The 23,898-nt window shown below is 41.4% G+C and overlaps 2 protein-coding genes across 8 annotated transcripts in view; both read left to right on the forward strand.

The window, feature by feature from the left end:
- The window catches only part of LOC112561529 (adenylyl cyclase-associated protein 1-like), a 66,711-nt gene extending 51,492 nt beyond the window's left edge, over positions 1-15,219 (forward strand). For all 6 annotated transcript variants that reach the window (XM_025234087.1, XM_025234085.1, XM_025234082.1 and 3 more), the window contains 6 exons: positions 8,797-8,983; positions 10,114-10,292; positions 10,517-10,640; positions 11,121-11,203; positions 11,708-11,851; positions 12,327-15,219. In XM_025234087.1, coding sequence (XP_025089872.1) covers positions 8,797-8,983; positions 10,114-10,292; positions 10,517-10,640; positions 11,121-11,203; positions 11,708-11,851; positions 12,327-12,404 — 795 coding nt within the window. In that variant the 3' untranslated portion in view covers positions 12,405-15,219. The remainder of the gene's footprint in view (positions 1-8,796; positions 8,984-10,113; positions 10,293-10,516; positions 10,641-11,120; positions 11,204-11,707; positions 11,852-12,326) is intronic.
- Positions 15,220-16,708: 1,489 nt separating this feature from the next.
- On the forward strand, positions 16,709-23,469 carry LOC112561099. 2 transcript variants are annotated; one of them, XM_025233330.1, is made up of 9 exons: positions 16,709-16,859; positions 17,853-17,908; positions 18,851-19,032; positions 19,675-19,784; positions 20,362-20,418; positions 21,381-21,491; positions 21,702-21,869; positions 22,476-22,631; positions 22,841-23,469. In XM_025233330.1, exons 3-8 carry the CDS (start codon positions 18,873-18,875, stop codon positions 22,545-22,547), a joined length of 678 nt encoding a protein of 225 aa, XP_025089115.1. In that variant the 5' UTR covers positions 16,709-16,859; positions 17,853-17,908; positions 18,851-18,872; the 3' UTR covers positions 22,548-22,631; positions 22,841-23,469. The 2 variants fall into 2 exon arrangements, with proteins under 2 accessions (XP_025089115.1, XP_025089116.1); XM_025233331.1 differs by lacking the exon at positions 16,709-16,859 and adding an exon at positions 16,943-16,996.
- Positions 23,470-23,898: the final 429 nt, after the last annotated feature.

Consider the following 23,898-nt stretch of genomic DNA (forward strand, 5'->3'; position numbering starts at 1 on the left):
GACTTCTAAATCTCAACCCTCCTTTCAGTTATGATGTTTATGACTGTGCTGCTGTTATTTGTTATTTTTCCAGCGTATGCTTCTGTTGTTGTTTGACTGCTCGCCAAGGGGGATGAATTGCTTCATTGAGGTTACGACGCACTTTAACGGATTTAGTGACACCCTTTTTAGTAAATGGGGAGAAAAAACACGGATTGGAATAAGAGAAGTCATTCCTTATTGTCTTATTTGTACGTTTATAAAACACAAGTCGTGAGTGATCATTCATCCTGTGGTTTTGTGCCCATGCGCTTGTCACCGAGACATTTTCTATATGCAGATCCACCCTTGACACACTATTATCCTAAGTGTTCAGTGTATATTTTGTAATCTATATGCTGTGCTTCGTGAAGCAGTTGGCTCACGAGCAGAAGTCGTGCGGAGAAAGAGGCACACGAACATCCGTAAAAAAAAAAAAAAAAAAAAAGAAATTAATAACTACAATTTGTGCCATCGTCATTGTCATCTTTAGGAAATAACACTACTTTGGAAAAAAACAAAAGAGTAGCATCTTTCAGTAGCTGTCTTAAAAGCCGTGGCATAGGAACCAGGGGACAAAGATACTGAGAGGACAAGAATGTGAACGTGATTCACTGTCAGCATACAGTCCCCCATCTCCCAGAGCCGAGCACTGAGCATCTTCCTACTCCACTGTTGTGCCTTCCTAAACACCCCATGTCCTGGTCTGGTTACGACTTGGAACCTTGTACTGGAATCATGGGGCTGGGTGGCGAGCATAGCTTACAACGTTGCTGAAATACCCTGTCCTCGAGCCTGAGGATGGGTATTCCCTAACTCCTGTCATCCTCAGTTTACAAATGTTCCCACACGGTGCCGGGTCGTGGCTCAGAGCAAGGTATTGGCGTCAGCTCGCTTTGATTTCATCAGGACTGCAAGGCCCCCTTCCCATACCACCATCCCACCCCCTCCACCCCCCAAGAAAAAAATCAAATCCAATTGCCCTCCTTCCCCATCCTTCACTTTCATTTTCATTCAAACAAGCCTTCATCCCAGAACCAGGACAGGCTTAATGTTTGAGTCACGTCGAGACTGGTCTCTTGCTTTCATTACCTTTCCTTACTGCTGTCTTTACGGTTTCTGAGGAGGAAAACGAGCGCCAACTGTCGGCAGCAGAGCCAGGCGTCCAGCGGCGAGGGAGGGGGGCTGAGCTGGTGGATTGTAGATGTGGAGGGGGTGCGGTTGGAGGTGGCGGTACTTTCAACCTGCGAGCGTCTGTTTTGAAGCCTGAGTAGATTTTTTTTTTAAAGTAGAGAATCGGAAAAACAGTTGTAACTATAGTGATTTGTTCGCAAATTGTTGTCTTTGACAAAACACGGGAGTTCGCTGGATTTTTTTCCACCTCCCTATTAAAAAAAAAAAATCTTTAAGGGGAATTAACTTGCGCTGAGGCGTGGACAAGAAGTTACATGTGGTGAGGTCGTGTTCGTATGTTGTTCTTGCGAAGCGTAGCGCCTGACGAACATACTTATGTAGTTATGTTGACCGTTTGATCATGGCTGTAAAAGGTTAGGACTAAAAAGACTCGCATCCGTGGCGTGTCACAGTCGATGATCCGTATGATGAATTCCTGGGGACTGGTGAGAGCGTTGAGCTCAGAGAAAAGTCGAAATAGGGTTAATGAGATGTGCAGCAAGGGAGAAAGAGAGAGAGAGAGCGCGCCTTGCAGTCTGGAATAGTTTCAGATGCCGACCGCATCTGTCCGCGGGCTTGTGTGGTAGCAAGCTGGGCAAGGAGAAGGGTTGGAGATTCTCGCAGTGCTCGACCCTTTCTGTCAGTCGGTGGCCATCTTGAACTGGTTTCCAGCGTGCACCTGTAGGCACACGGGAGTCGTCATCGCCTACACCGGACCCACCTGACTGCTAGGCGATACCTCTGACATTATAATGGTTGGCCGCCTCCCAGACTCTGTAGGTCACCACTGACGCCACCACATTCCCTCCTGATGCCTCCGTCACTGCAGCTTTCATAAGCCTCGTGGATGTTATCCTTTCTTAATCTTTCTCATCGCCTCCATTCTCTCAAACCCTTTACTCCAGCTCGTGCACGCACACACGCACTGTACGCACGTAGTACAGGTGGTACCCGTAGGTGTAGAGTGGAGCGTCGCAGGTAAGCGCTGACGGGCTTCTGTGGGCAGGACGAATCCGAGTGTCTCGTGGTGACGGTTTGCGATACGACTTCGCGAACTGCTTTTGTCTTTGCTTTCGTCTGTCATGTTGTAAATCGTTTGTGTGATTGCATGTTTTTGATTGTTGTCGGATCTCTGTTGTCATGCCTACAATGCGATGCAGACTTGCTTATGCGATCGAACCATTGTACACCACCCGGCAGTGGTCTCCATATGGGACACGAACATCGGAACGTAGCTGAAGGAGGACCAGCATCTACTGGTGCTGGTAAAGGTTGGGGAATAACTTAAAAGGGACTTGTGCCTTGTGGGTTCCATGCGCACTTCGAACGTCCCGGGATGGCAACCACAAACGATTGGCGGTATGTAGGGCAGTAGTAGTATGCCGCCTGCGGTTTCCGAGGGTCCGCTGAGGGGGAAAGGTACGTGCCATCACCTACGGCACACCAAGCCCCGTGCAAGCCTGCTAGCCCCAACAGCTGGGCGCGGGAGAGCATTTGTGGCGGTGGGGAGGCTTGTGGATGGGTGGGTGGAGGAGAAATGGCTGGCACGGGACGGGAGGATAGTAGGGAGGGTGCCTAGAGCAGATGGTGCAGCAGCGTAGCCTGACGTTGCCTAGAGACTTGCGACCAGGTAAGATGTAGGTGAGCATTATTTTGTCTGTGGTTCTGGTAAAGGGCTGCTCTTGGCCTCTACTATCCCTATCCCCCGACACACACACGTACACCAGCCACCAAGTTAAAGAAGAGCAGCGTGACTCGAGGGTGGGTGGAAGGGAGGAGGCGGGGAGTTGTTCGCACCCCTGGGTATTCGTGCTTGGGGTAGGAACGGCCGTCGGCCGGCCATTGACATCCCTCTTTGAGACCGTTGAGAATGGACGCGAAAACGTCCCTAGTCGTTGGTCTGCTTGTCGATGTGATGAGCACAAAGAACAGCTCTGTAAAATCCCGAGCTGTAACACCAGGTCTCGCATCACCGAAGGCACTATTCAAGCCCTACACTAGCCTCACGGTATAGCTGCCGCTTGGTCAGCGACTAGCCAAGTACACAGTTCAGGTTCTTCGGTAATGGTATGAGTAAAAAAATGAAGATGGGGTGGAGGGTGACGGCAATTATAAGTTCCTGTGTCGGTCCTCTTCTTCCCCTCCCCCACCCCACCTTCAACCCATATTTTTTTTTCGTCTGCTTTTACAATAGTGAGGTTACCGTCATTTTGGCTGCAGCGGGCTGCTCTGTTAAATCGTGAAGGAAAACTTAAAGAAGGGGGAAAACCACAAAAAAGAAAGAAGACGGATAGGAAAAGATGAGAGTTCGCGGCCTGAGGAGTTTTCCTGAAACATCAGGATCCAGCCTGGTAGGGTGTCGGGTGGCGTGGGTTGAGGCTGGGGGAGAGAACCGTTCACGTTGAAAGTTCTAGACTTAAAGAGGGATGGAAGAAAAAGAAAAGAAAAGGAGAAGAACATCTCTTGTGATGTGGAGTCGGTACTTGAAGATGCGGCCGGAGGTGTCCTCAAGAAAGGTTATCACAACAGATCCCGGCTGTTGCTTACCTCCCCTAGCATATGGTCATACGCGCTGTGCCGGTGCTGCAAATGTCAAGCGTGGTTGTCTTCCATGTGCTGGAACGGGTAGCCCGGGCAACCTCTCATGTGCTGGTATTTCGGGTAGCGGATGTAGAAGACGTGTTTTTCTTCCCTCTGTGTCTCTCTCGTTCACTTCGTAAGTCGTTTTGTGACGAATTGGGTGCTCATAGTCATGCTGTTAGTGATTGCTGAAAGTTAATCACAAATTCGATAACTTTCTGTGGTCCGACCTCCCCACCCGAGAAAAAAAAGGAGAAGGGGGAGAGTGTCGCGCCTACTTGAGCTCAAGCTTATCTGCTGACGTAAAAGCTGTTTCATGTTTGGTCCTTATGAGCTAACATTAACTGAAGTAATTGACTTTCTCGTTATAAGAGAGAGGGGTGGGGAGAGTGTTGAGGGCGCTGATGCTGACAGTGGACAACACAGGCATCTGAGGCAGGATGCACACACACTATAGTTATAACTAGCTGAACAGCGTACTTCCGCACATAACCAACTGGATACCAGGTTTTTTTCTTTAAATGTTAAGAAAGGAGAGGAGATGGGCTCCGCCTTCACATAAAAAGGATCCTGCAACACTTTAATCCCAAACGACACTTTTTAACAGCAGTGTGGCGTAACGATGTCTGCCGAGAAGGGGGGAGCGAGGGGTTAAAGGGAAAAACCCACACATAAGCCCCCGCAGGCCTTATCGCGGCGTATGGAAACGTTTCCTGCCATTCGCTATTCCTTCGGTGGAGTCGAAAGACACGATGCTCCGTTGACGTCATCAGCAATGCTACGCGGACGTCATCAGCACTGCTATGTTGACGTCATCAGGATCCACCTGCTGACGTCGCCAGTCTCTGCGGCGGAGGGCTAGGCTATGGCTGTGTTTAGACGCTACCAGCAGGCGAGGCTAGTTTTTTTCTCAATTTCAGATTGTGTGTGATGCGCAAGAGTAAGAGTTATCTACGAGCTCGCAGACGAAGAATCTGGTTCAGCTCTAGTGCTGAAGAGACGAACGTCGAGCCGAGCAGAAGTTTTCCTCCCCCTGTGACGTCTTTTGTCTGTTCTATTTATAGCTTTACGCAGTTCGGTGGCACCTGAGCAAGGCTTTGTTTTTATGCAAATATTTGCATGGGAAGAAGAGGGCTGCTCATCTGGCAGCGCTGCTGATGGCGAACTTTAGAAATCCTTTCTCTCCTGGAGGAAAGAAAAAAACAGGGGCCCCCTACCCCCCCGTGCCCGGTAGTGCTGTCTCCCTCCTCTCCCTCCCCACCTTTCGTGGCTCGGCGTGGGTCGAACTGAAGCGCTCGCGCCTTGTTATCGTTAGGATAAGATACAGTCATCGGTACGCGCAGTCGGCGGCTCCAGACTTGTTGGTAGTCGAACCAAAAACAAGAATATTAGTCCGTAATCGCTGCAGCTTCCGACTAATTTTTCTTTAAATGCCCCGTGTGCTGTACGCATGCGTGTGCGCGTGCGCGCTCGCGCGAGAAAAGAGAGAGATGGCTTGAGTGGTTTGGGTTGGATTTCGCAGTGATCTTGGTGGGTGTCCAAACTGTTGTTTGCATAGTGATCTAGATAGTTGTTTTACATACCGCTGTGCAGGAGAGACGAGATAGGATGCGGGGAGTTGATGTCGGGGGCAGGGGAGGTGCGGGTGACTTTTTTGGGTGCAGGAGGTGTTCTCCAAGGAGGAGGGGCAGACGACACATTTGTCTAGTTACACGATGAAGATCGATGTTTTCCAGGCGAGAGGCTCTGTGCACCGTCCTGTGTCGAGGCATCCCGTGCGCCAGCGAGACGTTGCCGTGCAGGTCTGCGAGATGGTGCAGAGGGTGTAAGCGCAGGTGTAGAGTGTACAGCTTGCTGCTGCCTCACGTGCTACATTCTTGGGTGAGACGTGAGACCTCCTTACAGCTCGCTGCTCTAGGGTTGCGAAACTTGCCGCCATTGCGCGACAGTGATCAACTGTTTGCTTGTTGAGTGGTTGGGAGATGAGTGGTGTTATGCGTTGAAGTGAGGCAGTTGTGTACTCCTTTACTACCCTGGGGGATGACACAACCAATAGACTAACATCACACACTGCTGTATTGTCGACTGCAGCCTGTACTGGCAGCATACAAATAGGCTTCTTTCAGTAAATTCAGCTCAGGCTGTGCCAGCATGTATTTTGAGCGCGATTCTCTCTCTCTCTCGGGTTATGGGTCACTGGTGGTTTGCTCTTGCACGAAGTGCTTGTCCACAAGGCACCCCTCCCACCACCACCACCGGCATGCGAGACGACGAGTTTACACGCTTGAACTGCACTGCCTCAGACTGTTGCGCCTGGTCCGGGGGGCAGAGTTTCTCCACCCTCAATGGCCAGTACATCGCCATCCCGCGTATCCGTATTCACTGGGTATCTTCCTCCTAAAGAAAAGTGTACAAAATCATGTGTATAATTGTAAAATCCATAAAATTTCATTTGTGCGCACACTCACCGCACGCTTTATCTCTCATGCAAAGATGTACAGTATATCTATCCATTATCTATACAGTAGAATACATTTATGTATAAAATACAGTGGAATACAGATTTGGAATGACTTACGTTTTCTAGAAGTTTGGTGTGAGAGTCGTTCAGCATTATAGGACCAGCCATTTATTTCAAACAGCTGACGAATTCCCTCTCCTTTTCTTCATCTAAATCCCGCAGGATCGCAGAGAAACTCATTGTGAATGAAATAAAAAAAATTGTACTCAAACTAGCACGACGCAGACAGAATGAGAGCCTGGAAGAGTCAGATATTCACGTGGCCGTTCACGTGACGTAAGGCAGGGTCAGATGTAGCCGCGAGGTCATACGTACTTTGATTACGTTAGAGAAAGGACAATGTTGACGCAACGCCTACTAGAAATGAGTGACTCAGACAATTAGGCAATTGAATTACGTAACACACGCAGAGGCTGATGGGACCTACGTCATACACTAACTGTAGTGTGTGATTGGTTGTAATGGTAGGACACGTGGTATGTCTGACCAATCGATTGCATGAATGCCACGTGCCAGATGTTTTGATTTTGAGTTTGAAGGCAAACTCGAGGCTTCAATTCTTGGGAAGGAACATCGAAGTGAGTTCGCAGCTCAAAATTTCGCTACCTCGTGGTCGACCATTACGCCTCAGACAGAAAAGGGGAATAGGGACGCAAACCAAGAAAGTGATCAAAATCCACTCAGACGAACTTGAGCGTAAAAGAAGACTGACTTTTTATCTCCGTGTGAGTCGGCGCTGATTTTTATGCGTGAAAAAACATCAGGCCCACTGGTAAAAATAACTGTTAGTTCAAAGACTATTTTAACATATTTTACAGGATCTTGGATTTACCAAACAGTGTGTACAATGGAGAAAAACCCAACGCCACTGAAGAAACGCAGTAAGAAAACTTTGGCGGACGGCACTGTAAAAACCTACGAGTATAATGCTATAACGAAAGATATACGCTTGTTTTTTGATGATGAAGAAGCAAGAAAAATATTTCATGATAAGTTTGAACTTGGGCTAAAAAAATCGGGATGCAAGTCCCGCTCTGCTTTTGTGTCCTCTCTACTGGATAATTTCTTGAGCGGTGAAAGTCCTCAGTTTCCCTGCAGTCAAGATAGTGGAATATATAATGTACCCATGCAAGAACAAACATCAGCAGCAATTCCATGTTTGTTTGTTGGTGAGCACGACAAGGTGAAGGATATTATTGATCATTGAACCATCATTGATAAATGAGATAATAATTTACCATCGGTATTTGCACTTTAAAAACTGAAATTATTCTAACGACGGTACAACTCCACACGGACAAATGTATTGTCTCTATAGACATGTTCATTCCAGTCTAAAACTGCAAGACCACTCGTATGTTATAGCTGATTTTTATCTTGTTACATTTTACATGTTTGTTATTCTGTGATATCAATTGAAGGATCAGTAATGGTGTTAAATTTTGTGCTTCCATTGTTATACTGGTGATTTTGCTTTGTTATGTATCAATCTCCTTCCCTCGCACGGGCGATATCACTGTCTTGCGTCCGGACATAAAACTTCGGCCTTTAAATAGTAAGAATGGCCATAGCTAGGGACTAAAATACAAAGCTGCCTCCGAGGTCTGTAGTCACATCTCCAAGGAGCGGAAGGGAGACATTATAAGGTTCATTGACAACCTACGAGGTCTGCGAGTGCTTGTTTCTAGAAGTTTTCGCGTTCCGGTTCGAAGCTTGGCAGGTTTGCCTGGTGTCAGCCGAGGTTGTGGGCAGTAGATGACAGGGGAACAGACACGGCAACGTGCCGGCAAGCCGCCTGGCAAAGGTTTGTGGCTTATTTTAGGGCAAAGAAGAAGCGAAGAGAGAAGTGTTTGCTTTTGGTTGTTTCATAACGGCGGGAACAAGAAAGGTGATGTTTGTTGGTGAAAGCCGGCAGTGCAGGTAAACACGGCGTGCGCCGCGAGATTGCGTGGTGTGTGATCAGGCGTGGCACAGCTGTCAGGGGGCACGGCGCCAGCTCTGTTCGCGCCTTGACAGATTGTCATCAAACTCGCCGCCTCCTACTTCTCCCTCGCCCTCCATCTTCCTCTAGCCGTGGCTGCTTTGAATCTTGAACTCGGTGTTAACCGTGTAGGGTTCTCTTTGCCGAGATGGGTGACTGATTTAATTAGTGAATGTGAAGGGTACCTCGATCTCTTGTCTCTTTCTCCATCCCTAAATCCCCGGCGGTCCGGTGGCGCAGAGGTTAGCGCCTGTCACCAATGCAGTGAAGGTTGGCTCTCCTGGGTTCATCTTTCGTCTCGGGCACGCTTTTCTTTCTCAGTATTTAGCATCTTTGTACACACCGCCCTTCGCTATTACCGATTGAAGAAAAAGAAAAAAAGAGACTTATTTTTGTGAGTCGGTGTGTGTACGCGCGCGTTCATATTTTTAAGAAGTGAATATCTCTGTGTGTGTATATATTTATAACTGCTGTGTAGGGAAGCATGAAGATTTTCTTTACTTACTGGTGACTTCTGTTACAGGGAGGTAATGCCACCGCCGCTCCTCCTGCCCCAGCTGCAGGAGGTGTCCCTCCTCCTCCTCCTCCCGGTGGCCCACCACCCCCACCACCTCCACCACCTGCTGACTTGGGACAGAAAGGATCTAGTGGAGATGACAGCCGTGCGGCGCTCTTTGCTGACCTCAACAAGGGAAGCTCCGTAACTGAAGGTGTGGGCCGTACTCCCACCCCCGTCTTTTTTTCTGGTTCCCTTCCCTTGCATACTCTCTCCCTTCATCTTGACCGGCTCCGTAATTCACTGTCATAATAAATATCCAGTACACTGGATGCAAAAACCCTGTGCAAGTGTTGTAGGAATTTTTTTTAAATATAAAGTCATGTTGATGCAACAGACTTAAAGGAAAACGCAAAGAAAAAAATAGGCAGGTAAGTATGGCATAGTGAAAACAATATGACACTTCAGTGGAGGTGAAAACTGCCTACCTGTACAATGTTTTCTTCATTCAAAGAAAGTCTGCGTCAGTGGGTTTTTGTTTTTATTTTTTTTTTGGGGGGGGGGGGGCTAAGTGGAAGGAGTTGTGGCATTAAATAATTACAGTCTGATGTTTGTGTTTTCGGCCTTTTACGAATTGTGTATTCAATGACAGCTTTCTCAAATTTCGAGTTGAGGGCAAAGGAGAGCTGGTCACGTTCTTGGTGCAAGGGAAATAACTGGCGTATAAGAAAATTATGAATCGGGTTACCTTCCATGTTGAAATCCACTATTCCTACATCCCTTTCTAAAATGTATCTGTATAAATGGAAAACATTTTGTTGCAAAATAATTTATGCTAACTTGATTGGCCATGATGTTACAAAAATATGAAATTCGAAAGCATTAAAATAGTATGTAAATGTTAGCATTTGTATTGTTTCAACACATTATAGCCAAGAGATATTTTCCATTAACTTGATATTATGGTCCCAGAGGCGCCTTTAGTGTAGTGGTTTTCTTATCCCCCTTCCTCTGCCCCCATGGTGCAAAATTGCCACTAGGTGGAAACACTTTTCTACTAAAAATAACCAGCCAAAACAATTTTGGTCCCCATTCTGTACTGGAAATGAAATCTTCTGAAAGTTTCTTTAACTGTTCATGACATGCACACGTGTCGCTTTGTTGACAATAAGGACTTAAATTAATATTTGCAGATCTTGATAAGAACAGTCTGTAGCCTGCACTGTATGTGTAGAGACTGAGCATAGTAAAGAAGCAAACAAACAGTTGTTGAGAACATGGAATAGGAACCACTCTTTTACCACCTGCATTTGCCTGAATACTTTTCTGATCTCTTTGATACAGGCCTCCGCAAAGTGACTGACGACATGAAGACACACAAGAATCCTGCCCTGCGCCAGGGTCCGGCTCCCTTCAAGGCAGCACACAAGCCATCCGTGGCAGCTAAACCAGCTGTGGCTGCCAAAACCAAGGCTCCTGAACGACCTCCTCTGATTGAGCTTCAGAATAAGAAATGGGTTGTGGTGAGCTGTTGCTGCTATTGGTCTTTCAACTGCTTGTTTATTATCAGTATTAATATCAATATAATCTGTGAAAAACACCTTCTGTTGCCATTTTCTGAATTAAAATTATAACAAACAGGTTCTGGTAGTTAGTTGTAAGAATGGATGCATGCAAATGCCTTTTTGCTGACACATATATAACACGGTATTTGTATGAAAATGCAACTGTTGTTCTGTGTTAACAGGAATTCCATGAAGGCAACAAGAATATTATTTTGGATCAAACAGAACTGAAGCAGGTAGTTTATATCTACAAATGCATCAATTGTGTTGTTCAGGTCAAAGGCAAAGTCAACTCAATCACACTAGGTATGTTCAGAAAGAAATTTCTTATTTGGAACAACCTTTTTAACCGTGATTTTGCAAGATGAGGGGTCATGCAGGTCATATAGCACAGAGAAAGCCTAGCTGCAAATGCGAAGTTAATTTCACAAAGGGTGGTATATGGTTTGCAAGGCATCAGGTGACAGCACTGTCCACTTTATGATGCATGACAGTATATGAAAGTGCAGCTCTTTATGAAGGGTTTGTAAACATTGCTGAGCATAGTTATCACAGTTAAAGCATGATGTCCTTGTATTCATTCTGTATGTTTTGAAGACCTGTTGGCAGTGGCATGCATTTAAGCATGGGAAATGTAACAAGCACTCTTGAAGCATGCTACATGTGAGCAGTGTCATGTTCTCAGGATTGCTGTACCTGTGTCTGGTATTTTGAGAGGATAGTGAAATCCAGTCTGTCAGTTCCCAAGGCTATTTTGCTAACACCATCTTGTTGTCTTTGTTGCAGACTCATGCAAGAAGACAGCGCTTGTGTTTGAAGATGTAGTGTCATCAGTTGAATTTGTCAACTGCCAGAGCATGCAGGCACAGGTTGGTTACATCAGCTGACACTGTTAGCACAGCTCCTACAGAATATGCATGGGAGTTGTACTCATGACGCAAATTTCATGTAGAGTGGCGACTGCGATTTGATGGACTGTTCAATAATATTTTGTAGTGTAGCAATATAGTCAGTGTGGGATTTACTCTGCCAAAAGCCTGCCTGTTCTTGCCTCAGTCTCTTGTCTAGGGCATTCTTCAATCTCTGCTACAGCAGTTAAATCTGACATTTAAAATCCAGAATTCTGATCCTGATCCAGGCTTCTAGTTTCTTCTTCTTTCTTTCTGAGATGATCTGCATCAGTGCACATAGTAGACCAGGAAGTAAAGTGTGGCTGAATTATAGGACATTGATTCTTAGGGTTTACCAGTGTCTATGGTTCCAGTGAAAATATTCACATTCTGAATATAGCTGCATGAAACTTGTGTTAGAAAATCTTTCTAGCATCATGTCATGTTCATTAGTACAGAGACTTTGTTTGTTTTCTAACACAGGTGTTGGGAAAGGTGCCGACTATCAGCATTGACAAGACAGATGGTTGTATGGTTTACCTGAGCAATCAGTCTCTTGATGCCGAAATCGTCACAGCAAAATCTTCTGAGATGAATGTTCTGATTCCAGCTGGCGATGGTGATTTTGTAAGTACCAAGAGTATCACCGATTTCCTTCTCTCTTTTTTTTTTTTTTTTTTTCATGGAATGTAAATAAATCTGCTCCGAGTGCTCATGAGGATTATGCAGTTATATTTGAGGATTTTTTCCACTGCCTCCTTCTGCGTGTGTGTGTGTGTGTGTTCACGCCAATTTATATGTGCATGCCTATTTATATTTTTATGTGGTCATAATGTTCTATTCACAATTTCTTCAAAACATTGACTGTAGACCAAATTAGCTTTTTGATGCTGATGGCACTGTCTGCTCTTGACTTTGAGTAAGTGATGAACTCTTAGAGCATAGTTTGATGTTTCTAGAAAAAAGGCTTCCTTTCAGCTGTCAGTTCTGCAAAAGTGGCTGCAGTAAAATCCCCACTATGTCTGATTGAGCTCACCAAATAAATTAAAATTTTCTGTGACACACCTCTGACATGTTCTGCATTCCTGGTTTATGTTTGCAGAAGGAATTTGCACTGCCAGAGCAGTTCAAGACAAAATGGAATGGAAAAGAGATGGTGACCGTGCAAACCGACATATAGAATACATACCCAGTGAAGGCCTTCACCTGTTGGCTTTGCCACCACATAATCATTGAAAACAAAATCTGATTGTAATGTAGATTTTGCACAACTGTAAGTCTGTCTCTTTCGTTCTTCAGGATCTTCACTTCTGTGTTCTTGTATTTTTTGCTGAGACTTAACTAAAGTTAATGATTTATGCCAGAAATTTGAAAAACATAATTGTTCAGTTTACAATCAACTTTCTATATTTAATATTGTATGACTGAGTAGTTATCATGTTTTGAGTGATTTCTATTTAAGAAATTAGCACAGAGAATATGACAGCACTGTATTTAGACTGTATATTCTGTGCTCTGCTCTGGACACCTGTGCAACCTTACAGTCTGCAGCAAAGCAGAAAAGACTTGCTGTATGTTTGAAATCTTCCACATGAATCAACATGGGTGGCTTTAAAGACTTCTAGGTGTTGACAAAATTATCAGCACTTTGTTGTCTTCCTAGGAGAGGAGAGTAGTGAAGCTTTTACAGGATTTACAATATTTAAATGTTGCCATTTTATCACGACCCAAAGATATGCACTGTTTTAGCGATGACTTAAATCACAGACTGGTGCAGACAAGTGCCTAGACTTTTTATCGAGTTGTTGAGGTTCATTTATTGTTTGTTTGGTTTTTTTTTTTTTTTTTTTTTGATACTAACTTGTTTAAAAATCTTATGATTTATTGTGGGGTTTTTTTCATAGTTTTGAATGCTAAAGCATGCTTTAGTTGAGCAATATTTCTTATTTTATCGAATGCTAGAGGGCAAATAATTAGCTTGTAACAGAAGATGGGTCTGCTGAAGATCAAAACAATTTTAGCTCCTTTTATTGCTTTGAATGTGTAACGTATATTCTTTGGAAATAAAATGCTGCAAATCTTCTTGCATGTTCTTGTGTTATGTAGGCGCAATTGAGACCACCAGTTGGCTACCTATAACAACTATGCATTTTCTCCCAGTGATGTTATGTTTCACTGTGCTTTGGTTATCTTTTGGTGATTCAAAGAACACCTGCCACATTTATTAAAAAATTTTGTGTGATTGTGGGTTTGCTTGCTTCTGCATTTATTCTTTATAAAGAATGACCCTGGTATGAGCAGAGAATGTGCCTTGTTTTTATCATACATGGCATTCACTCTACGATCTCAACACTTATATCAAGTTGTCACTTAGTAAATTGTTACGTTTTATGGGCTTCAAATGTTAGCTGCATCACATTTCAGTTCAGAAGGCTTCTGTGTTAACATGCCTGTTGCCAACATGTAGCATATTTGAGCTGCTTGGATGTTTGTTTTTAGATATTGATTGAAGTAGTTTTGAGCTTTTTTATGAAGAAATGTGCATCGTTGGCAGTTTCTGAGCCAAAAATCAAGAGTTTACAGTAATCTAACTTTACTAAAGACCACAGGACCACCTTTTTTTCTGCTACTAAAATGATGATTGCAAAGCAACAGGTACATGAAAAGAATAAAGAATCTCCTTACTTTGATGTTTTTGGTGGTAAGGCCAGAAGAGATTAAATTTAACACTTTTATATGAGGCTCGATGCTGAGGTGCACTTTTCTCCATTAGTGACATTTTGTAGCATGACTTCATAACAATTTGTTTTATTTAAGTGATGCACATGCTTTTAACTACAGAAGAAATGGAGAGAAAATAAGAAAGGTGCACAATTGTTCGTTCTGCCTTAGAAAGGATATTTTTCACAAGTTTATGGGTATTGGCAGTTCTGCCTTAAAGAGGACATGCACTGCAAACATGGTTTTGCCTGATATAACAGCTTGTTGTCCCAGATGGAGAGTGGTCTAAGAAAGAGTTTGAACAGAGCTAGAGAAGATGGATCTTCAAGCAAGATTTGACTTCTATGCATTGCTTATTTTCTTATAAAGTTTATGATGTATCATAGTGTTTATTTCTTTGGTCTTTGACTTCTGCACTTGGGAAAGTTCCTGTTTCATTGGCTGAAAGATGTAAAGGTTTAAAACAACTCACTCTTCTTTTAATTGTACATCAATTGACATGAACATTGTTTCTCAAAGGTAAAAACTTATTTTTTACAGTCTGTTACCTGTGCTAACATTGAAATGTGTCGGCCAAAGAGCCTTAATACATTGTGTTGCTACTTGGATAATTCTGAGCTATTTATTCAAGACTGCACTTTTCTTTTCTGTGGGATAAAACATGAACTGCAAAAAAAGCAGATGACAGTGATTGTTAGGAAATTGTTTGAAAAAATTGTTTAAGGCATGGTTTCGTCTAGGAATAGTCCACCACTTCACATATCAAGAATGCATAGCAAGGACTGGCATCAGACATAACTGCAGTTATCAATGTGTTCAAAAGCAAGTATTCACCTAGGGGCAGTAAAAAATATCAGAGGAACATGAAGGAGATGGCCATTAGTATTTTAAACTGAGGACTGTATGAGTGGGTTGATTATTGTCCAACAACACGGGCTGGGTGCAGTGGTACTTTCCATCTGCTAACTGCAAGCAGTCAGGCCTAACTGCTAATAGCCTGTAAGTGTTTTAGCTGACTGCCAGCTGGTGTGACTGTGCACTTGGCCATGGGTCTCTTGGAAGATGAATAAATAGCTGGAATATATCAGATGAATGTAAATCTGCTGAAGAAGTAAAATAACTGGCTATGACATTATCATTTGCCTAATGGCACAAAAGTTTTCAGTGTTTGAAAAGAATCTTTTGGTTGATATGGCTAAAAGCTAATATCATTGTAGACAGAAGAGATGTTTTGAAAATCTGTGAAATTATTTAAATAAACTCTTTCTTCAGTTTTCTTTGGGTTCTTCTGAGAGAGAACGAGTGTACATATGTGTATGAGAAACTGTTTTAAAGATATTAAACGGGAGTGCTTTCATATCAAAAGTTGTCTTGATTTAAATTTATTTCCCAGTTTGTGATTGATTAAAAGCTTTAATGCTTAAACCACAGCCTGTTCAAGATTGATTCAAGATTAATGACTTACAACTCGCCTAATCTAAAAGAATTAGGTGATGCAGTCTGATAACGAAAATCAAATCTGTAACACTTTTATTCACCTTATAACTTGATAGTGTCCATAACAGCCAGTATTGATGCGTTATTAGCCCTCTAAAATAAAAGTTCTTTTACAGTTAAAATATCTGGTACTGTAACAAATTTTTCCCTTTCTCAAGAGTTAGTTTTTTTTCCCCAGGAAAGGTTTTCTGTGCTACAGTTTTGTTTCTAGCTAGGATGTTTTGGGGCATAACATTGACAGTGTGTCAATAGTAATATCTGGAATTTTATGGCTTTGGACTTCTGATACTTGTTGGATACGTAGATGGATTTTAAGAAATGGGGTGGTGAGGTTCCGTCTCTTCTGTCGTGTTGTTATAAGCATAACTTCTGCTTCTAGAGGGTTGAGTGTCGTATGGTTTAGTTCCATCTAGGACATAAGCTCATCAGCATTCTGTTGTAGGAGAGCTGCCAGTTGCTCAGTTTGTGACATGCATGCATTGCTGTGTTGTCTGCAAACATTTGACTGGGAGATATGAAGGGCAACTTGGCAAGGTCATTTATGTAAACAGCGAAGAGAGAGCTAAATTTGAGCCTTGTGGAATGCCAAATTTCACTTCAATGGGATCTGACATTCAGTTTTAAATTTTGACTCTGAGTTCTGTTAGAGAAAGGATTTAAGGAATTGAGTGGCGAGTTGCTTAGCTGGTAAAGTTCTAATTTTTTTATGAGCAGGTCATGATCAATTATGTCAAAAGCTTTCACAAAGTCTACAAAGAAGGCTGCAGTATATGATGATTGTTATTTATGGTTTGCTAGAGATAATAGTGTTTGTGTCAGTAGTGTTTGGGTCTAAATCCTAAAGACACTCACAATTACCATGGTTCAGGCTTACATATGACATACATGCATTCGCACACAGGAGCGTTCAGAAGTCGCCGAAACAACGAAGGACAGCCTAAATCTGTTAGTCCTACTACATGCAGGTACAAAGAATCGGAAACCCGATGGAAGTCAATAAAACCACAAACTTGTATGAACTCTCTCGATACAACATGTCTGTCATCGCGTAAAATTGCAGACACGTTCAGAAGTGTCTCCTGTTAAACAGAGTCTGAAGATCAGAAAGTCGAGCCCACTAGACACTACAACATCCCCGCAAAGTTAAATCCCTGCAAGATTCTTCCCTCCCAGATGGAAGAGGACAAATAAATCTGCTGCGTGCAACGCAACAACACAGTTCGTACTTTGTCTGCAAATGGCTTCAATCTGCATAGTGAACCTAAACCCAACCCCTTGATGACGCTTTAGCGCGTCGGTCACGAGAACGTAAGTCGTTGCGTTGCTATCTTGTTATCTCGCGTAAGAACTTCCGCTGGTCTTCCTTCGTCAGTGTACCCTGACAACAGTCGCAGAGTGGAATCTGGGTATTTCCGTGGTAAGTTGATAATTGTTTACCGTGCTACAAGGAAACGCTTGATTCTGATAATTGAAACTTCAGATTCTCATATGGTTTTATTTACTCTTCTTGAGCAATACAGTCGCTACAACTTTAAACAATGAAAGCATATACATGTATATAATTATATTATAGTCACTTTTACCTTTTATCAGTTTCACCTCTCACCCTCCTCCGCCAAGATAACTAATAGCGACTGGGATTTGCCCATGTACAAAACGTTGTATATTTCTCAATACCTCAATATTTGCCTTGTATTTTTTTTTTAAAACATTCGTGTCATCCATCATATATGTGTGATAGACGCATTATGTTGATTTGTCAATCAAAGCTACTGATAAGCCCTTACAGATCACACTGATATCTTTTTAACACTGTTAGCAGGGTCAGAATCTTAGCCTTGTCAAGAAACTGTGTTACATTCATTTTAATATATAATGCTTTTTTTGTTTTACTTTCGGCACAAGAACCTCATTCAGATTAACTTCCTTTGCACTGGCATTCACTTTTTCACAGTTGTTTTATTTCATCTGCACTGTTTAACACATACACATGCATGAAGTCCCCCCATCACCAATACACACACTTTCATTCTCTCTTTCAGTAAGTCTGCCTTGTAGCCTTGTAATGGTCAGTTCATTTTGCTTTGTTTTTCTAATAGATTGAATGTAATTTTAATTTGCTGCCTCCTTTTTCTCATTCCCAGCGTTGTATTGGTGATAAGATAATGAAGCAGAGAAAAATCACATAATGTTTCTTAGTTATCTGGTCTGAAAACAACAAAAGTTGACCCATCTATTTAAACCTTGATTTTGCTGTCTTTCATAGGACAGAACTGACTTGGGGAACCTGTTAGCTAGTTTTTCTATCTCCTCTATAACCTCATAGGAAGTAAACTGTCTTAGTGTTATCCTTTTCATGCTTTTTCTGTGCATTATCTTGAATAAAATAAAATTTTGTCTTTTCTTGCAGAAGCTTTGAAAACCTGGGTTTTTAATCTTTGGCAGTGGATAGAAATCTCCACTGTGGTATGTACACTTCTGTTTTCTGTCCAAAGTTTTTCAATTATTCACCAAAATACTTCCTTGTAAATCTAGTGCAAAGTCTTGGGTGTCTCCATAGGAATAAAATATAAGATTCATTTGGAAGATCTTGTTTCCTTTTTGCATTGTAGGTAGCTGGAAATTATGAATTGTGTTTTGTTAACTTTTGTCAGATTTGAACAAATCTAAATGTGAATGAAGCACATTCTGAGATAAAGCTAAAGATAGATAAAGAACATTGTTCTTTCTTCCCATCTACAATGTTTAAACACATCATTCTGTGTGCAGCTGAATAGATAAGGAAAGAAACTGTTGGTTTCTTCAGGGATTGTTTAACTAAGAATTACTTCCCATAAGGAGCTAAAATAGTCAACCAATTAGGTATTTGATTATATTTGAATTGGTCAAGACCCATGTTTGAGACATTTGCTGGACATTTACATAGATTTGTAGTTCAACTACTAAAAATGATAATATAACATGAAGTAATATTTGAAGTCTAATGTATATTCCAATAAAGTATGACATTGTTTGGCACTTAATGTTTGTACATATTGTGTACATAATTTTTTTTTAAAATTCCTTTCTTGTAACCTACTTTCATGACAGGATCTCTCTCCCCTCCATACAGTCACCATCTTTTGTTTGAATTTATTACGAGCTATATATATGTATATTTTTGGAATAGCTGTTAATATTAGAACACATCACACTCTATGCCGTCACTACCATTAAAAAGGTTCAATCTCATCACTTTTTGTCTGTATTAAATGAGGTAACCAACCCATCGTAAATTAGCTAGTGAGAAGGGTTTGGTTTTAGCTATGTTGTTTTTTATGGAAGTATGCTAGCAGATAGTATTAGCCATTAGCATACAGAAAATCTTAATCTGCTTTTGTTGAAAGTTGAGCATTAATTTTGCTGTAGATACAACGCAGAAGGCAACGGAATGCATGTGCAGTATGAACCAGTCATCGACGAAGTCTCAGATGAGCAGTCAGATGAGGGAGATATTTTTTTTATCACCACTTCACGACTTGAGCGCAGAAGATGGCCTGTGATTCTTGGGACAGTGCTTATAGTGGATGGAATTATAACCTCGTTGCTAGGTATTTTCCTGTTTCATTCCTGGTCATGACTTTAACTTTATGTACTTCTTCTTTGAACTTATCTAGGTGATTTCTATCATTAATATTACCATGGCTTTTTAAATGGAACAGCCAGGACAGGAAGTGAGCAAACAGAAAAATAAAAATAATACTGACCCATGCCCTAGCTGCTGTGAATTTAGTGGTTTATTCTGCATTCTCTCCTTTTCTTCCACTGCTTTTTACATTCCCAATACTTTCAGATACCCATCATGGTTTGGTTGGCGTGGAGAGTGTTTTAGAGTGTTTTGGTGATGTCTGTCAGGATGTCTATACCCTTTTGCAGCTATGAAGGGTTTTTTAAAAAAAAAAAAATCTTGGTTTCTTGTTTGTCATGCATGTCTAACTGTTGTCTTACACAGAACACTGATCTTTCTGCAAGCAGGGTGCATGTTCCATAATCTTTATTATTTTCTGAACAATTTTTTTTTGTACATGTCAACTGTGTCAGATAGTGTACAGAAATTTTTTTTGTTTTTGTAAGCAGTAATCAACAAAGATGATAAGAATAGATACGGAAGATATAAAGCAGCAAATATGGAAAAAAGCACTTTTAAAGCTAGTGGAGATATTCTTAAACTGCAGTGGTGTCTTCTGTTGTAGGAACACTTGAAGTGGTCGTTCTGCCCATCATTGAGAGCGATGACAATTGGGGTGACATTAATTTCAACAGATCCAACTGCTGGGGTGCTGGCATCATAGCAGGCATTGTGGTAAGTCCCACACATTGTTGTAAGAGGCAGACTCATTAAAGGAGATTTGACAGGTCTTTACAGGAGATGGAGTTCTACACCATAGTCTGTAGAACCTTAGGCATTCGGCTTGTTTTTTAGGGAAAACAGAATGATTGTATAAGTGTATTGTATACTTCGTGGCTAATGCTGGAAGAAGAATGTTGCACTAAGAGGGTGCAATCACACTGAGACGATAACAGGCCAAATACAATTCATACCCGTTATGGACTGGGTTAGATTTACAAGTGAGCTAAGCACATAATCTTGTGGCAAATACAATTTATACCAGTCATGAAGTGGTTTATATTTACACTTTGAAGTGTCAGTGAAGTACATAATTGTGGAAAATACAATTCATACGAGTCATGCACTGATTTAGATCTACGCTGTGAGCTAAGCACATAATTTTATGTCATATGCAGTTCAGATGAGTGATGGTCCGGTTACGTTTTTACAGAGTTTGTATACCCCCTTTGGTTGTCAGTCTATTTGTGTACCATTGCCTAAAAAAAAAGCTCTATCACTGACAGCTGCATTATGTTGGGTGTTTTTCTAGATGGTCTTGGCTGGTAGCACAGCCATCCGTGCATCTGTCAGCAAGAGAAGAACAACGGTGAGTTCTGGAGCCTATGGCTAGTCAGTGTTGCTTACTTTGAGTCCCAGACCCAGATTTTTATACTGTTTTTCCCAGTCTTGCTGGGAATGTATTGTTTGAAAGGACATCTGCCTGGACAACTAATTGTTCATCAACAGTCACATTTTCTGAGGGTTTGTAACATTCTTATCTACCCAAACATCAAATATTTCAGAGATTGATGATAGCTTTTCATCATGTCGCCTTTGAAGTTGTTCAGCAATATCCCCAAATCGAAAACCTCCTCCATCTAGCTTTGAGCATCGCTTTTCGAAAAATAGCTCTCCCGTGCTTCTTGATCCACGACTGTTCTATCGGTTCATCCTGAGCTTTATAGACAACAGCCAAAATCAGTATGCCCATAAAGCACTCAAATTCATCGTTAGTCATCTCCCAGTTTTCACCATTTTATAATGATGTCACACATTGCTACTGTAATCATCATTCAATAAGGAAGCAACTTTTGTAGGGTCCACCACTATGCGAGGCATTTTCTCAATGGAAGAAAGAGGGTAAATAGACACCAAAATAGGTTCTAAAGGGATGCTATGTACTCGACACAGGGATAAGAAGTACCGTTAGGTCAGGCATATGCAGGGAAGGCAAGGAGAGCAATTTAGATGATGCGATGTTTATTTCTTAGAATTCATCCCTAAGCATGTGGCATTTATATCTGGGGTCCATATGGACCCAAACAGTGATTAACAATAGAATTTTAATTTATGATTTTTGCAGATATTTGAAAATAAATTTCATCCACGACAAGTCCACCACTAAAGTGTAAAAGTCAAGAAATTTCAAAATGTTGAGATAAGCGGTTCCTGTTTTATAAATAGTGAAACTTGGGTTGGGGTCCGATGGCATTAAGAGGGTTAAAGTGGTTGTGCTTAAAGCACCTGCTATATGTAGTCATCATTACATCTGAACATGTTGTGTTACAGATCTATAGGTTCTACAACCTTTCAGCCTTCACACTGCTGCTTGACTTAGCTGTCAGTGTTCTGCTTATTGTTGCCTACGGCAAAGGCTGGACTACTAAAAACAATTATCCGGTAATAAATATCAGGCCATATTTTGATGTTACATAAATTGAATCTTATTTCAATCAGCAATTGAGCATAATGATTAATATAGCAACATGGGTGTGCTTGTTCTTCCTTGGAGCTCTATTTTTATCTTCTAATTTAAGTTTTACTTTAGAAGACAGTATGTTTGACTGGTTAACTGGTTTGTGACTAATGTGACTGCATGGTTTGCCTCAGCCTGACAGTGCCATCCATCAGGTTCACATGTTTGTGACCATCTTCACTGTTTTGGGCACAATGTTTGCTCTGACAACTGTGGTGCAGTATTACCAGGTGGTGTGCTTTGGGCATGTGAGACTGTGGGACTGGTGGAAATCCTGCCTGTGTGGGCTTTGCATGACAATGGTGAGCATGCCAGACTATACAAGTAAAGCACTACATCATACCAGAACATTACTTGCCCTTGTTACAGGCCACACCATGCAAAATTTATCCTGTTTACATTGTTCACCCTTGATTAATAAGGATTCATTAAGGTCATCGGAGATATAACATTGTGCATAGAAGGTGAAACAAAGATGTGAACAAAATATAGATGTAGAGACTTTGTAAAATATTTTAGATGATCACATAGATGACGTGTTGAGAAATATTTAATGAGAACTTTCCCATTCTTCATGAAGCTGACACAGTTTTGAATTAAAAGTTATAAGAACTTTGAGTTTTTGGAAAATATTCAAAATTTATGTTCAAGGAACTTTCAAGGAAAGTTGTTGGAATAATTTGTCAAATTTTTACACTTGTCTGCATATTGTGGCTTATTAATACATACAACATTCATGATTATTTGTATGTTTTATATTTGAAAGGGTACATTTGTAATTCCTTTTGCCATGTTTAACTTTTTTTTTTTTAATTAATAATTTTGGATATTATGAATTCAAAAATTTCTGAAATGCTGTTCATACACCAACCTCTGTTAGTGAAATATCATTTGATTCAATATTTCAGGACCAGTCTCAACCCAAGTTAAGGAGGTCATTGCAATCAAATGGATCAACAGTACCAGCAATGCTCATCTAGACACAGAGTTCTTTTTCTCTCCACTTTTCTTATCAGAAAATTTTTGGGTAACACAAACCCCCCAAAAAGTATTTATGTTCTCAGGGGGGGGGGGGAATTGGTGTTTTACGCCGTGTCAGCAGCTAAGGCTATATCACGGCAAGCAGCCAGCCCTGTAAACAGATGCCACGTGCAGAGAAAGAACAACGTGCCCGAGACGAGAAATGAACTCAGGGCAGCCAACCTTCACTGTATTGGTGACAGGCGCTAACAGCGCTAACCGTTGCGCCACCGGACCGCTCTTATGTTCTCAGGATGTGGCTTAAGACTGATGAAGCGATTGAGCTATAGCTATGAAGATGTTTACATCTACTGTTGTGAACTGTATCAAAAGAGTTAATACTTGCAAAAAATTAAGAAAGCAATTTTTCTGCTGCAATCTGTAACTCAAGTTCTGTGTCGTTGATGAGAGCCACAAAAAAAAAAAGACAAACAAAAAAGAGTTTTCCGATGTGAAATGATTGTAGGATTTACTAGGCTTTAAGTTGGGTGGCAATAAGGGAAGACATGCCATTTAAAGTGGGAAATATACTCGGCTGTGGATGTGGATGTCTGGAGATGTTTAAGGGAATGTTTACTTTTTTGTGCAGAGAAAGGTTATGTAACTGTATATAACATGTACTTGAGTGAATATCTAGGATGCTGTGCTATTCTTTTTGTATTTAGGAATGTTTGGAGTATTTCAGATGAGTGGTATAAATGTACTGTCAAAGCAAATGTTCCAGTTGTATCATCCTGTATAACTATATATATATATAGTCATATTTTTTTATTTATTGCTCTTTCATAAGAATAATAATTTCAGTTGACCTTTTATCATCCAGGACTATGCACATAATGTACATATTTTCACCAATTAAAGCATTGTTCTCTCGTTCTGTTATCACAATCATTTGATCTCTTTTTAGAACAGTGCAATAGTGATGATTTTCAGGCAGGAGAAAAGCAGTCTGAACCTGGGAAAAAAGCTACGTCACCAATTCACCAAACATAGAGCCATTCATTATTGGATCATTGTCACACTTGTAACAACATGCCTTGATGCTATTGTGTGTGTTTGCTCCAGGTGAGATTGTCACACACTGATCACTTAAGCTTTTGAAATTCATGAAACACGATACAAGTTTCTTATAAAGGAAGTTGTTTTGGCAGGTTGTAATTATAATTTTTTCTTTCACCATCATAAATTTTATCTGCAGCCTTTAGAGCTTTTTGTCCTCTACTGAACATTAGAGGACATAATATTTTTGCCCCAAAATATTTTTTCAAACACTGAATCCTCCAATGTGCACACAAAAGATGACAAAAATCT

The sequence above is a fragment of the Pomacea canaliculata genome, linkage group LG4 (assembly GCF_003073045.1).
Source record: "Pomacea canaliculata isolate SZHN2017 linkage group LG4, ASM307304v1, whole genome shotgun sequence".
Lineage (NCBI taxonomy): Eukaryota > Metazoa > Mollusca > Gastropoda > Architaenioglossa > Ampullariidae > Pomacea > Pomacea canaliculata.

Excerpts from the sequence above, each read along its gene's own strand:
- LOC112561099 (XM_025233330.1), top strand. The coding sequence starts at position 18,873 with ATGCATGTGCAGTATGAACCAGTCATCGACGAAGTCTCAGATGAGCAG. Across the intron at positions 19,785-20,361 it reads GCATCATAGCAGGCATTGTG|ATGGTCTTGGCTGGTAGCAC; the intron begins GTAAGTCCCACA and ends GTGTTTTTCTAG. Across the intron at positions 21,492-21,701 it reads CTACTAAAAACAATTATCCG|CCTGACAGTGCCATCCATCA; the intron begins GTAATAAATATC and ends GGTTTGCCTCAG.